Raw genomic sequence first — 15014 nt, 5'->3', positions numbered from 1 at the left:
GGGGGCGGGCGCAGCTGTGTGGTTTAATAGGCCCTCCAGATGATGCTGAACCTGCTGAAGCTTGAAAACAAGTGTGTTAAAGCAGTGATTCTCAACCTTGGCTGTACATTGGAATCACCTGGAAGCTTTAAAAGTTCCGGGCTTGTGTCCCAACTCCAGAGATCCTGATTTAATTGGCCTAGGACAGGATTTTTGTTGTTGTTGTTTTGGGGTTTTTTTGCGGTACGCGGGCCTCTCACTGTTGTGGCCTCTCCTGTTGCGGAGCCCAGGCTCCGGACGCGCAGGCTCAGCGGCATGGTTCACGGGCCCAGCCGCTCCGTGGCATGTGGGATCTTCCCGGACCGGGGCACGAACCCGTGTCCCCTGCATCGGCAGGCGGACTCTCAACCACTGCACCACCAGGGAAGCCCTAGGACAGGGTTTTTAACCTCAGTGCTACTGACATTTTGGGCTAGATAACTGTTCATTAGAGGGCCTGGCCTGTGCATTGCAACATATTTAACAGCATCCCTGGCCTCTACCTACCAGATGTTAGTAGCCTCCCAACAATTTGTAATAACGAAAAATGTCTCCAGACATTGCCAAATGTTCCCTGGGAGACAAAGTACCCCACAATGAAGAGCAGTCATCTAGGGGCATGGCCTGGGCATTGGTATTTTTAAAAGCTCCCTCAATCATTCTAATGTACAGCCAAGGCTGAGAACCATTACTCAGGAGGGTTCGTATTAATGAGTAGCTTTGGATGTGCAATGCACAAATAACAGAACCATTTAAAAAGAACAATAAAAATGGGTGTAAAGTAAAAACAAATCAACCTGCGGGGAAGACTCAGACCGTTCACCCGTAAGTCAAGGACGTGAACTTCAGGGCATAAATTTCACAGCAACCATTTGGCGCCTTACATTTTTGCTTACTTTCTGGTTGTCAGGTATGTTCCAGAAAGCTGACATAAGCAGGTACGTTGTACATACCATCAATAAAAGATCACAACTAAGTAGAAATTGCTTTGTACCAAATATAGTAGTGGCCAGACGTCCTGCTTTTGAATCTAGTCATTCTAAAAACAGGGTGCCTATTGGTGGATCATGTGGTACAAGTCCTTAGGTAAATCTGTTCCGACAGGTTAAAAAATGCAGCCTATCAATTTTATGTTGATTTTTCCACAATCCAAATCAGCCACACAAATACAGAATTTCTCCATTAATTTGTGCCATTTAGTAGTGCTTTCGTTTTCAGGTGGAGATCAGGACTTTAATTATGTTTCAGCTGCAGAAAAGTCCCCTCAGAAAAGTCCTAAAGCAAAATCCATGCTCAGCAGATGAGCCTCTGCTGCCTAGGTTGCCCTGGGCTGTTCCTCTGTGGTCCACTTGAGAGCCCGATTGGACCATAGGACGGGCGTCATCTTCAGGTGCCTGCTCTGTGGCTCTTATCAAGCTGGACGGTCTCAGCACAAAGGGAGAGCTCTCCAAGCAAAGTGTTTGGCAGCCCCTCTTTACCGTGGACTTTTCAACAGAACTGTGTTCTCCCACCTCCTCCAACAACTAGTTGAACGGTGCATTGTTTGTTTCAACATAAAGAGTGGAAATACTACTTTCAGATACTTTTAAATGACTTTTAAATAGAAAGTAAATTATAAGATGAATGTGTTTTCTGTGGAAAATTGGTGCTATCAAATTTCAAAATGTGAAAATATTTCCCTGAATTAGTGAGTTGAAATCATTAATGTGTTCAACACCTACTACATACGAGGTACTGTTATAAATATGAGGCAGTTATAAGTATGAGGGTTACATAAAAGCACAGATCCTCTTATGGCAAAAATAAGCTATGACTGCTCCAAGGTGCCAGATTTATGCCTGAACCAATCCGACTTGTTAGTTTGTCAGAATGGTTTGGTTTTTCTTTCATTGAATTGATATTAGCTTGTTAACAATAATGAAATCAACTAGTTCTTTTACCATGGTCTCTTTATGCTAAGTAGTTCTTTATCTTTTCCTATCCTAGTCTAAGTGGTTTTCCTCAACGTGCTTTTAAAAAAATCAAAACATTTTAATTAGGCAATAGAACTGCTTCCCAGAAGTCTGCTCTAGGAAACAAAATCATAAAAGACTGCTGGAAGGTATTATTTCCATAATGTTCTGACTTTAAAAAAAAAAAAACAGGATTTATGTACATAGGGAGTTTTCCGGAAGAAAACACAATTTATAATTAACAGTGGTTGCCTTTGGGCAGGGAATTAAGAGGTCTTGAATAGAAGGGAGACTTAACTTTTCATTATACAAGTTTTTATACAGCTTAACTTTTACCAGTTTAAATATTGTATTTTCCATTTTAAACGCTAGTAAATAACAGAAAGTATACATTTCCCGTAGTCCTTCATAAGCTCCAAAATGCCTCTTCTAAATAAGAGAAAAATAGGTGAGCTATACTCTATGTCTCTTTGATGTCTTCCTTTTGTATATGTTTTCTTGCTAAGACAGAGTGGGCTGAAAGGAGTCTTTGAATCTAAGATTACTCCAATATTGGTTCCATTAAAGAGGTTAACAAGCAGGTCCTACTTGAGATTGGGTAGTTAAGCAGGACCTCTTTGAGGAAGCCAGCTTTAACCAGAAAGAGAAGTTGCCTGCTGGTAGGACCCTAATTTCCTGCTGGCAGCATGCGAACAGTTACTATCCATACATCCCTTGAGAATGAAGTGGATATACGTCAGGGATGTCTACACTGTGATTGTACCTAAAATTTTTTTCTAATGATTTCTTTCATTCGCCTTTGTCAGTAATTCCCAAGAAGAATCAATGCTGGCAAAGAAAAAAAAAAAAAAAAAAGAACAACAAAAATAACCAAACACCTATTTGTGTCAAAGAAAGACAATTCTGTGATCTATTTGGTGCTCACCAAACTCCATGATATCTTTCTCTTGGGTGCTTCCTTTATACCTAATCCTAATTAGAAGTTTAAGCAAGCATGAAAAAAAAATTTTTCAATTGAGATTGGAAGGGCCTGAAACAATACATGCTCTGTTGTGGGTTCTCCCAGATCATTTTTCTTAGCACTTGTTACTTAGACCTGCACAGGATTTCAGAGTCTCCCTTGTTAAGCCAGAAACATCCTTTTCTTTTCCCTCATTGTTGGATGTGTGAATTGGGAAATCCATCCACGTAGATCTCAGGATCCTGTGTCTCTGGGAATGAACCAACCATAACAATTCAACTGTTCCAAAACTTATCCTATAACAATCCTTACACATTTTAATTACATCTCTCTAGTCTTTAGTGGAGAATTACAGTTCTGGGACAAAATACTAAACTCCCACTGTGTAAAAAGTAATTTTCAGGTTTTCTTTTTAGGGGGTGATTCATCTCAGAAATAGTGTTTTATGTGTTTACTTGCATCTCAGAAATAATGTTTTATGTGTTTACTTGCATCTCAGAAATAATGTTTTATGTGTTTACTTGCATCAGGCATTCATAAGTAGCAATCAGCAATGGTATAATTATTTTTTAGCTTCGTGAGAACTGTCAGAGTTAGAGTGAGAGGAAGAAGAGACCAGCAGTAGGGCTGGATTGAAGGAAAAGGTCTTTTAGAAAACTACTCAGAAGAAGGGAAATATGTTTGAAAACCAAAAAGAGAGAACATCAGAAATTAAATCAAACAGGATCTTAGCCATAAAAAATAGAATTATAGATAGCCCTATGTTACTAAACTCACAAAATGCATAAGTTCTGATTTTGTATTTCTCGGGTAATAGTTTCCTATCCTCTTTCCATGGACGCATATGAATGACCACGCCAACCATGAAATTAAACCTTACTCTTTTAGAAATGGTAGAATGAAATTGGAAGGTCAACTTAGAGTTACTATGGCGATAAGTACTCTGCAAAAAAAAGAAGTTTGTCAAGTTAGTACAGTATTATCTCCTATTGAGTGGAGTACGTTTAAATTCTGAGTCACTAAGCAAACATAAGAAAGGACATCAATACCATTTTTACTCTTGAAAAGGCATCATAGATATTCAGCAGAGGCTTCCTCCTTTTAGGTAGCTGAGCTATTATTTAAGGCCATGCTTCTAGTACGATACCTAATTAGATATCTCTAATTAGATATCAGCAATTCACAGAGGATTTATGTTCCTGCTACTCATCACAGCCACTAGAGGGTCATCACCCTCTCCCTGGAGCAAAAATTTCAAATTGTCAACATGGAAGAATAGATGTCCCTGCGAATGCTACAAACAGGTCACAGTAACCACATTTTCTTGTATGATAGAGGAAAATCTGAGCCTAAATAAAGATAGGCCACTGGTGTCACACTTGCTGAAGCAGGGCAGCAAGTTAAGCATGGAGGAAAAGGTGAGTTTCAAGTGGCTTTAGCTGTTAACCAGCTGGCAAGGCCAGTACATTCTAAACCACTTCACTTTCCCAGTATTCTCCAGAACATCTTATTCAGAGCTTTGACCGCTTGTCAGGAGATAATATAATCTCCCAATGCCACTAGCTGAAAATGATTCATTTCACTCATGATTTAGTAAGACTTGATCAGAGATGACTGCCTGCTTCTCAGTTAAGCCGTCATCCAAACCCCCAAATCTTGCTCCTCTTTGAAAATCAGGCGGCACGACTACTTCCTATAAGATCAAAGTTTTATCTCTTGTTATGATATTTATTACTCTCCACATTGTTCAGGATTAAAAAATTGCTGAGGCTTTAAAATATGAAAAAAAAATGATGATCATACTCTATTGCTACCACACTAACTGAAAAGCATAGTGAACGATACAATTTAGAAGTTTGGAAGCCTAATTAGAAATATAAGTGTCCGTGTATCCCATGCTGGCTCTGCCATTTCTTACCATGCTCTTTCCTGTTTTCAGCTGCTGGCTGGGCACTGGCCTTTTAATCACAATGACTTTGGCGTATTTCTCTGCAAGTTGTTGCCCTTTTTGCAGAAGTCCTCAGTGGGGATCACCGTCTTCAATCTCTGCGCTCTCAGCGTTGACAGGTAACGTGGTTCTTTCCCTTTACTCTGTTGTTGGGTTGAGAAAAGCAGTTTTGTCAGAAAGAAGAGAACTCGAGGAGCCCTGAGAATTGGTGTTCAAGACAGTTGTTCATTAGTTCCCAGCAATGAAAATACTAGCGATCTCGCTCTACTGTTTAGAATTGCTTTCCACAGTTGTTGATTACCAGCCATCTTTGGTTCAGGCAACTTGTACCAAGAGCATTTCACCAACTATATCCATTTGACATCCTTATGGCAACGAAGGAAAAAGGAACATGTTAGATGGAATGAATGCTGGAAAAGGAAATTCTAGGACATCCACATTCTGTATTTTCAATGGTAGATTTCTCATTAGAAAAAAGAAGATACTGTTCAATTGTGTTTCTAATGCTTGATTAGTTGAACTGAGTGGTGAGTACTCAGAATTATGTTCTAATCTATGCTTTTCTGAATACCTGAAATGCTTCCTAATTTTTAAAAAGAGGACAACAGAAGCACCCCTTGATCCAACTCTGAAAAAAACCATCAAGTATCTCAGAGTCTTTCCAGAATTCTTCTCAAACATGGATGTCAAGGCGTCAAGAAAGAAGTCCTTCTGAATTCCATGAACTTCTAGAAGGTATTTTCTATACCTTCTAATTTTCATAGCAGGAATTATAAAAAATGAAGTTAGGAACTCTATAACACGTTTTGTGGTGCTTTTTTATATTGAAAATAATCCTTTGCAAATGCTGTTTAATGTCTTATTTAGGTGGTTTACCTACAAACAAGAGGTTTTCATTTTTCCTTTCACACTCTGACAATCACTTTATCAGAGCACCTAAGTCCCATCATAATAGAAATAAGAGCCCCACTTTCTTAAAGAACATTTTAGTGTTTACAGATATTCATTATTTATCATTAACAATTAATTTTCAGGACCAAAAGTGTTATTGTTAAAATATAAAAATACTCATTCCATTGGCAGTAGAAAATTATAATGGTATCCTTGTTATAAATTTATGGCTATAATAATTGTGAAACGCTAAACAAAATGTTTAGTAGTGTTATTAAAAATAAATTTATTGCTGAAATTAAAACAAAAAAATTCCATTAGTAGTTTAAATTGCAGTAATGCTATTGACAAAAATGCTACCACTGCAGTGGTAAACACAAAGATCAGAAATAATTTCATCACCTATTAGCAGGATTCACAGTGATTCCCAGGAAAACCCGAGGTCTACATAGGTTTCTTCTGCATCATATCAGATGTTAAGGGCTGCTGCATAAAAATATTTACATATGATAGATGGCCACTGTATCACTTTCACTTGACAAATAATAGATTATGCTACTTGTGACCATGTCCTAAAAAATTGAGCAAGCATTTATAATCTGGACTTTATTCACTAATGAATTCTCATTCTGTTGTTCCCACTCCTAGCACCCCAATAATATCGTTTCGTCTTGTAACTAAAGTATTGTATTATCTAAAAATTAAAGTCATTAAATTATATCTATTACATTACTAATACATGAAAAATTTTTCCTACCTGTATTTATCAAGTTGTATATTTAGAGATGTAGCTAGGTATTTTCATTATAATATCCAATTAAAATTTTAAATTATAATATAACTCTAAAACCCATATGGGGAAAAGAAATAAGAAAATGATCATGACAATTTTTAAAAGAATTACGTTTCCTATACACATATTCTTCCTATATGATATTCTTAAATGTTATAAAGCTACAGTTTTAAAGCAATGTGGTACACACACATAAACACATTGACAAATCAATGGGAAAAACAGAAGCAGGTGTCAGAGTGTACAAGAACATATTATAGGCTGAAATCACTTTAATGGGGAAAGGAAAGATTCATCAATAAACAGTGCTATGTACCATGTGGGGGAAAAAACATGTTAAAGTCTTATTTTGTACTATATATCAGTAATAATATTTATAATTATTACCATTTATTGAGTATTAGTATGTACCAGGCCCTGTTAAAAATACTTTCCAGAAATTATTTTATTTAATCCTTATAACAACACCTGTGATGGTGCTATAATTATCCCCATTTTACAGATGAGGAAGCCAAGGTCGAAAGGGCTTAATCAAAGCCAACTGGCTACTAAGTTTTGGAGCCATAATCAAAAGTAGTATGTGTTCTTAACCACTATGCACAAGCATGCAAAAACTCAAACCATAGAGCAATAGAAGAAAATAAACCAATATCTTTTTGATCTCTAGAAAAGGAAGACTTTTTGAACCTAAAGTGGATGGTAGAAAATCTGAATAAAACTATAAATGCATTTCAGGACATAAAATTTTAAAATATGAATGTCAAACATTCATAAAATTAAAAAACAAAGAAATAAAGCAATAATCCAGGGGAAATATTTGCAGCAAAACTACATGTTAATATTCTTGGTATTTAAAGAAGCCATACAAATAGTAATTAAAATCTTACTACTTCCATATAAAAAGGGCATGAGTATAAAAATCATCAAAGAAGAAATTAAAATGACTAACATATGAATCATGTTCATATTATCAAAGAAATTCTCATTAAAAAGCATGTTTCTCAAAATCTGGTGGTAGTAGGGAATTGAACAGCCCTTCCAGAAACTAAAGTCCTACAAATGTTTTTGCCTTCTGACCCCGTAATTACAATTTTCACGATCAATTCTATGGAAATGATCCAAAATTTGAACAAAGAAGTCAGGTACAAAGATGTTCCTTACAACAGCAGTCCCCAACCTTTTTGGCACCAGGGACCGGTTTCATGGAAGGCAATTTTTCCACAGACCGGGGATGGGGGGAGGGGGGATGGTTTGGGGATGATTCAAGTGCCTTACATCTATTGTGCATTTTATTTCTATTATTATTACATTGTAATACATGATGAAATAATTATACAACTCACCCTAATGCAGAATCAGTGGGAGCCCTGAGCTTGTTTTCACTTGCCACTCACTGATAGGGTTTTGATATGAGTCTGCAAGCAATTGATTTATTATGGTCTCTGTGCAGTCAAACCTCTCTGCTGATGATAATCTGTATCTGCAGCCGCTCCCCAGCGCTAGCATCACCCCCTCAACTCCACCTCAGATCGTCAGGCACTAGATTCTCATAAGGAGCACGCAACCTACATCCCTCACATGCACAGTTCACAGCAGGGTTTGCACTCCTATGAGAATCTAATGCCACCGCTGACCTGACAGGTGGCGGAGCTCAGGCAGTAATACGAGCGATGGGGAGCGGCTGTAAATACAGATGAAGCTTTTCTCGCTCACCCGCCACTCACCTCCTGCTGTGCAGCCCTCTTCCTAACTGGCCACGGGCTGGTACCCATCCGTGGCCCAGGGGTTGTGAACCCATGCTTTACAAGATCATTTAAAGAAAAAGTTGAAAGCAGCCTTGTATTAGGGAAATGGATAGGGATGTTAAATGCAATTTATATGTATAAGTATATGAATATAAAATTCCTTGAAAGGAATATGATAAATATTAGTAGTAGTTATGTCAAGGGATAGAGTAACAGATGTAACATTCTTCTGCAAGCAGAAAAAGACTTATGAAAGTTTATTTTATTTTCTGTGACCCATTTTCCTTATTTACTTCATGCTATTCCCTACATTTTATTTTTCTCATCTGCCCAGCTCATTCCTATGACCTTTATTTTAAATTAACACTAATTTCTTATGACTGGGTAGCTCTAAAACGCAAGCATATGTAGGCCTGTGTGTGTGTGTGGAGAAATACAGGTACATGCCCAGCTCAGAGTTACTTCCATGCCTACTCTTGCCTTTACAAAAGCACCATCAAATTTGGGAAAACAGCATTTTATTTAAAAAATTAAACTTTGTCCCAAAGTTTAGGTAAAAATAGGATGATAACGAGTTTTAGGAAAGGGCCACTCAGTGTTCTAAGAAAACTGCACCTCCGAGGAAACATCTAACCAAACCCAGATAAGAACAGCCCATGACAAACAAGAATGAAAAACAGGAGAAGGAAGACAAGGAAGATGTTTGGCTCCTATAAATAGTAAAACCTTTTTTAAGGCAGCTGGGTATAATCCTCTGAGAAGAGAGGCATTGATGATAAGAGAGGCCAAGGAGAGGAAAGAATTTGCTTGGTTTGATAAGAAATATAGGCAACTTTTCATCCCTGCAATATATTTTCTTGTTACAAAAATTAGAGTGTATGCTCTGAATAGTGTTATGTGCCATGGTATAGCGGTCCCTTTTGTAGTTCGTATGAATCTATTTAATAAATTTTTTTCTTGATTGAAAAATACTTTAGGGCACTTATTCCTCAGCAATATACTGTATCATGAATTATCCCTAGATTGAGAAGCATAATTCATAATATAGTTCAACAGAGAGACTTGTCAAGAAGGGTATGAGGTACAGACATGAAGAATCAGGCCTGGCTGCTGTTCTTTAGGAGTTTCCATGGTTGTGAAGACAATGACCTGGGAACCAGGGAGAAAGAAGTGCACAGGGAAGTGTTCAGGCAGTTGGATTCCCCAGCCACCTAAATCATCAACACCCTCCATTCCTTCTCTAGCTCACCTTGTTCTGCTGCCTCTTTCTCCCTTGGGGGAACCTCAGAGGATTGTCTTCCTGAGCTTCAATCTCCCCAGTATAAACCCTACGTGTAGGCAGGGAGAAGGGGGTGGTGGGAGATGATGGGATGGGGAAATGGAGGGATTAGGTCATAGATTCCTGTTTCTGGTGTAGGAATACCTCACCCACACCATGTCCTCCCCTACCTCATGCATGGAGAAAAATTAACTCAGTGTTCAATCACAAGCTGTCAGTTATGTAGCACATGAAATGTTCTTGGTTTGAAAAAAGAAAGAAAAAAGAATGTCAAGCATTTATTTCATTAAGACTTAACCTCAGTTTTAGATCAACGAGAAGAACCGTTTTAAAATTCCACTTTCGCAAAAGTCTGCCTGAATCCAGGAGGTTTTTTCTGGGTAATCAACTCACCGTCCTTTGTTCCCTGGGTCCTTTCTTTATTATTTTTACATTTCATTTGGTACTGACTCTCAACTTTGGGACCGGTATGTAGGGAATCTATTTTGACATTTCTATTTCAAAAGCTTTCACACTAGAGAATGAATCATTCACACTTGATTTCTGAAGATAAGATACAATTTGCTTTGAATCTTGATTCGGTTGCATTATATTCTTCTAAAAATAAGAAAATGCCTTTATTTAAAAAAACAAAAACAAAGCAAGGAGTAAAAAGAGGGAAATTGGAACCTGTTATGAAACAATTTGCAATTTGGGAATCCCTGCTTTCATTCTATGAGCTGAATCAAATTACGGCCCAGGAAGAGTTCCCGTGATTTTTTTGGTTTTGTTTTTTTAAATATGATGATTATGTCTCATTTCAGAGTTGTTGTTTTTGAGGGAAAATAATGAACGTAACTATTCATCCAAGTTTTATACAATTTCTCCATTACTTCATTGATTGCTCAGTGAATACTAATATTTTAGGATCAAAGAAAAAGTCTAGCTTCCTTACTCCAGGCTTTTAATCTGAATAAGGTAAACAAGACAGAGAAAGCGCATCCCTTGTACCAGAATGGATGACTTCCCATTGTTCATTTCAACTATGGACTTGTCTTATTAAAGCTTTTCACTAATTCTTCCTCAAATCTATTATTTATTTTTATTTCACATCATTAGTTACTTAAGAATAAGATAAAACAGGAATTTCAGAAAAAGACTGGGGAAATTTAGAAACAAATTTTGACCTCTATCCAAGCTTTAGCAGTGAAATAGTTTTGTCTAATGCTACAGCAGTATACTTCTAAAATGAATGAATTTTTCCCAACAAAACAAGAATAACCAGCCATTACCAATAGTGCAAATAGGTATTCTTACCTGCCATAAGTGACAAGCTTTACAGGTTACTCTGAGTTTGTTTCAGGGGGAAAAAAAGAAGCGGCAGGGATTGGGAAGAGGAATTCAGTGCTATTCCTTGTAAGGTTAACAGTCATGTTTAAAGCAGAAAATGATGGGGGTCAGACCAGTAAAAAAGGTCTGGGTACAGCTGCAGATTGTACCTAAAAGTTGCCCAGGGAAAGAGGCTGTAAAACAGATATAACTCTTTTAACAACTACTCCAGATGATGTGTAATCAGATACCTGGGAAAGTGGTAAGGATCCATTACTAACGCACTTTGATTTGCCTCAAACTCAAAGCCAGGTCTTCATCCCTTATTTCAAGTAATTGCTTAGTGGTCTCTATGATATTCTCAAAGGTTTATCCTAACTCAAGAAAGCATGGAAGTGATTTTCTAAAAAACTTCATTTTTACTTAGACTCGGGTTTGGTTTCTCCTTATTCTCCTGGTGCTATGATTTTCCTTTCACGCTGGGTGTAGGCCAACTTGGGATCTCATTTGGGGGTCTGTTCCCTGTCGCACATAGTTATTCGTTCTTTTATCTTATTTCTATTGTCAAGATCAGGTGACGGGTTAATCTTGCTACCTCATTTTTCTTTGATAACAAACTACCCCCAAACTTAGTGGTTTAGAACAACCACCATTTACTTATTATCTGACCATGTTGTGGGTCAGGGATTTGGGCGGTTCTTCCGCTCCTTGTTACTTCGACTGCGGTCTCACGGTGGATTTCAGCTGGCCACTGAGCTTGCTTCATGGGTCCAAGACTCACATGACTGGCCCCTTGGCAAGAACAGCTGGACATCTGAGCTCAGCGGAGCCCATCTCCCTCTCCATGAAGTCCAGGGCTGTCCAACACCCCTCCAGCGGGCTCAGGGCTCCAGGGTGGAACCTGCTGCTCCATTCAGAGGCCAGGCATGAAAGCATCGTTCCAGCTGTGCCCAGCTGGTCAAAGGAGCCACAGGCCAGCCCAGATGAAGGACCCAACTGAAGAAATGTCCAAATATCTGCAGCTATCTTTCTTTTTTATTATTATTAATTTTTCTTTTTTTGTTGTTGAAGTATAGTTGATTTATAATGTTGTGTTAGTTTCTGGTGTAGAGCAAGGTGATTCAGTTATACATATATAAATATATATTCTTTTTCAGATTCTTTTCCATTATAGGTTATTACAAGATATTGAATATAGTTCCCTGTGCTATACAGTAGGACCTTGCTGTTTATCTATTTTATATCTACTAGTTTGTATCTGCTAATTCCAAACTCCTAAATTATCCCCTCCCCCCCTTTCCCCTTTGGTAACCATAAATATGTTTTCTATGCCTGTGAGTCTGTCTCTGTTTTGTAAATAAATTCATTTGTATCTTTTTTTTAGATTCCACATATAAATGATATCATATGATATTTGTCTTTCTCTGGCTTACTTCACTTAGTAATCTCTAGGTCCATCCATGTTGCTGCAAATGGCATTATTTCATTCTCTGCAGCTATCTTTTATTTTTTTTAACATCTTTATTGAAGTATAATTGCTTTACAATGGTGTGTTAGATTCTGCTGCATAACAAGGTGAATCAGCTATACATAGACACATATCCCCATATCTCCTCCCTCTAGCGTCTCCCGCCCACCCTCCCTAACCCATTGAGATGATATCTCATTGTAGTTTTGATTTGCATTTCTCTAATGATGAATGATGTTTAGCATCCTTTCATGTGTCTGTTGGCAATCTGTATATCTTCTTTGGAGAAATGTCTGTTTAGGTCTTCTGCCCACTTTTGGATTGGGTTGTTTGTTTTTTTGATACTGAGCTGCATGAGCCGTTTGTGTATTTGGGAGATTAACCCTCTGTCAGTCGCTTCATCTGCAGATAGTTTCTCCCATTCTGAGGGTTGTCTTTTCGTCTTGTTTATGGTTTCCTTCCTGCAGCTATCTTTTAATCCACTTCACCTGGCTTCTCTTTAAAGTTCTTCCTGCTGGCATTTTGCTCCCAAACCACTGTATGGCAATTGGTCTGCCTAACACATAGGAGACACAAATCATAAACAAACATTACAAAGGGTCACGTTTTCTCAATTAAAGATGTGCAGGGCTTCCCTGGTGGCGCAGTGGTTGAGAGTCCGCCTGCCGATGCAGGGGACACGGGTTCGTGCCCCGGTCTGGGAAGATCCCACATGCCGCGGAGCAGCTGGGCCCGTGAGCCATGGCCGCTGAGCCTGCCCGTCCGGAGCCTGTGCTCTGCAACAGGAGAGGCCGCAACAGTGAGAGGCCCACGTACCGCAAAATAAAATAAAATAAAAAGATATGCAGACATAAGGATATAAGTGCCACTTTACCTTATGGAAGTGGCAAAACTGAAGAAAAAATAAATTTTAATGAAGGCAAGCATTGACAGGCACTTAGGAGAAACATTTTTTAAAGGTACTTAAGCTACTTTTTCATTCCCTTGATTTAGTAATCTCACTCAACATAATTAACCCAGGAAAATAATTCAAAAAGAAAAAAAATCTGTACATGCAAACATATTTATAGGCATGTTATTCACAACCTTGAAACACTAGAAATGATGTGATCATAGGAGGAAGATTTAGGTAAATTGTATCAATATCTTGTTATACTGGGTAGCTTTGAAATTAATAAATGCCATGCCTATGTAGAAACATGAAAAGCAAATAAAACCAAAAACAAAATTGTAACTGAGAAGATTATAATTATATTCAAACTACACTTATGAGAATAGAAATGGGCAAAGAATAAGAAGAAATGAAAATAGATTTTGCTGAAGTGATCTTTTGAATTGGAGTTTTCTTTTACACTGTTTTAAAGTACATTCAATAATATTTATTTTCAGTTTAATGAGTTTCCCAGATCGTACCTTAAAGATTGAAAGACATGCATTTAATGCCTCTAGCCTTGAAAACATGTAAAAATCTATTTATAGACACATACAGTAACAAACATCTTTACATAAACAAAACATGTAATTTATTCTTGTATTTTGGCATGTCACATGACAGAGTTCACGGTGGTGTCATGGGAAAAGACTCCCCTGGGACTTGGCAGACCAGAGCCCTGGCCCAGGCGCCCCACATTCACTGGAGACCAGGCAGAGGACTTGGTGACACACCCCTCCTCAGGTTCCCAACGAGAACACAAAGGGAGAAATTTCAGCCCAGATGTCCTGCTTGGTTTTAAATTATTGTGTTCTAGGATTCTGAAAGTATTAGCTCTTTATCTGTTGCCTGATTCAGGGCTGGCTTGAAAAATAAGAAACTCTTTGGAATGTGTATTGGCTTTGGCCAATAAAGACAAATGCATGGTAAGGAAACGAACAAAGAAAGATTCTTAATTCAACAGATATTTATTCAGCACCTATCGTTGTAGGTCTTGTGACCAACATGCAAGATGTCTGCCCTATGGAGCTTATATTCAAAAGGGAGAGGTGGACATAGACCATAAACAAAATAAATAAGTAACATATTCGATTGGTCCCATAGTAGTAAGTGCTATGGAGAAAAATAATCAGGCTGAGTGGGACAGGGTACATCTGGAGGGGAATCTGGCAGTTTTAAATAGGGTATTCAGGGAAGGCCTCTGTGAAAAGACACCATTGCATAAAGATCTGAAGGAAGTGAGGAGGCGGCTCTGAGGACACCTGTAGGCATTCCCACTGGGGTGGGAACCCACTGGGGGATCTGAGCAGAGGGGTGACATGATTGGCTTACATTTTAACAGGCTCACCCCGGTTGCTGCGTTCAGGGCAAACTGCAGGAGGGCGAAGTGGACACAGGGAGACCAGTTAGGAAGCTATTACAATAATCCAGGCAGGTGGTAACTGGCGAGATGGTGAGAAGTGGTTGCATCTGGATACGTTTTGAAGGAAGAGTTTGCAAGGTTTGCTAAAGAATTGGATGTGTGGTGGAAGAGAAAAAGAGGAGGGAAGGCTAACATCGAAGTTCTGGGCCTGAGATGGTAACGACTAGAGAGAAGGCAAGGAAGGGGGCAAGGAAGAAGACCAGGAGTCTGGTTTGGGTGAGTTTCAGTGCCTATTAGATATCCGAGTGGAAACCTCAAGTAGGCAGGTGGATATACAAGTCTAGAGTTAGAGGTGAG

General features: G+C 38.4%; 1 protein-coding gene across 2 annotated transcripts in view; it reads left to right on the top strand.

Annotated features, from left to right (window-relative positions):
- EDNRA (endothelin receptor type A) overlaps positions 1–15014 on the top strand; it is a 55534-nt gene that overhangs the window by 23183 nt on the left and 17337 nt on the right. The window contains exons 2-3 of one of the 2 annotated variants that reach the window (XM_024736224.1): positions 4871–4998; positions 5478–5528. In XM_024736224.1, the coding sequence (XP_024591992.1) occupies positions 4871–4998; positions 5478–5511 (162 nt within the window). In that variant the 3' untranslated portion in view covers positions 5512–5528. Of the gene's footprint in view, positions 1–4870; positions 4999–5477; positions 5529–15014 lie in introns of those variants that run through there. The other variant, XM_024736223.1, reaches the window with a different exon arrangement.

Source organism: Neophocaena asiaeorientalis, unplaced genomic scaffold (genome assembly GCF_003031525.2).
Source record: "Neophocaena asiaeorientalis asiaeorientalis breed wild unplaced genomic scaffold, Neophocaena_asiaeorientalis_V1.1 scaffold7, whole genome shotgun sequence".
Taxonomy (NCBI): domain Eukaryota; kingdom Metazoa; phylum Chordata; class Mammalia; order Artiodactyla; family Phocoenidae; genus Neophocaena; species Neophocaena asiaeorientalis.
Note: the sequence above shows the minus strand (reverse complement) of the source record. Positions and strands in the feature narration are given on the sequence as shown.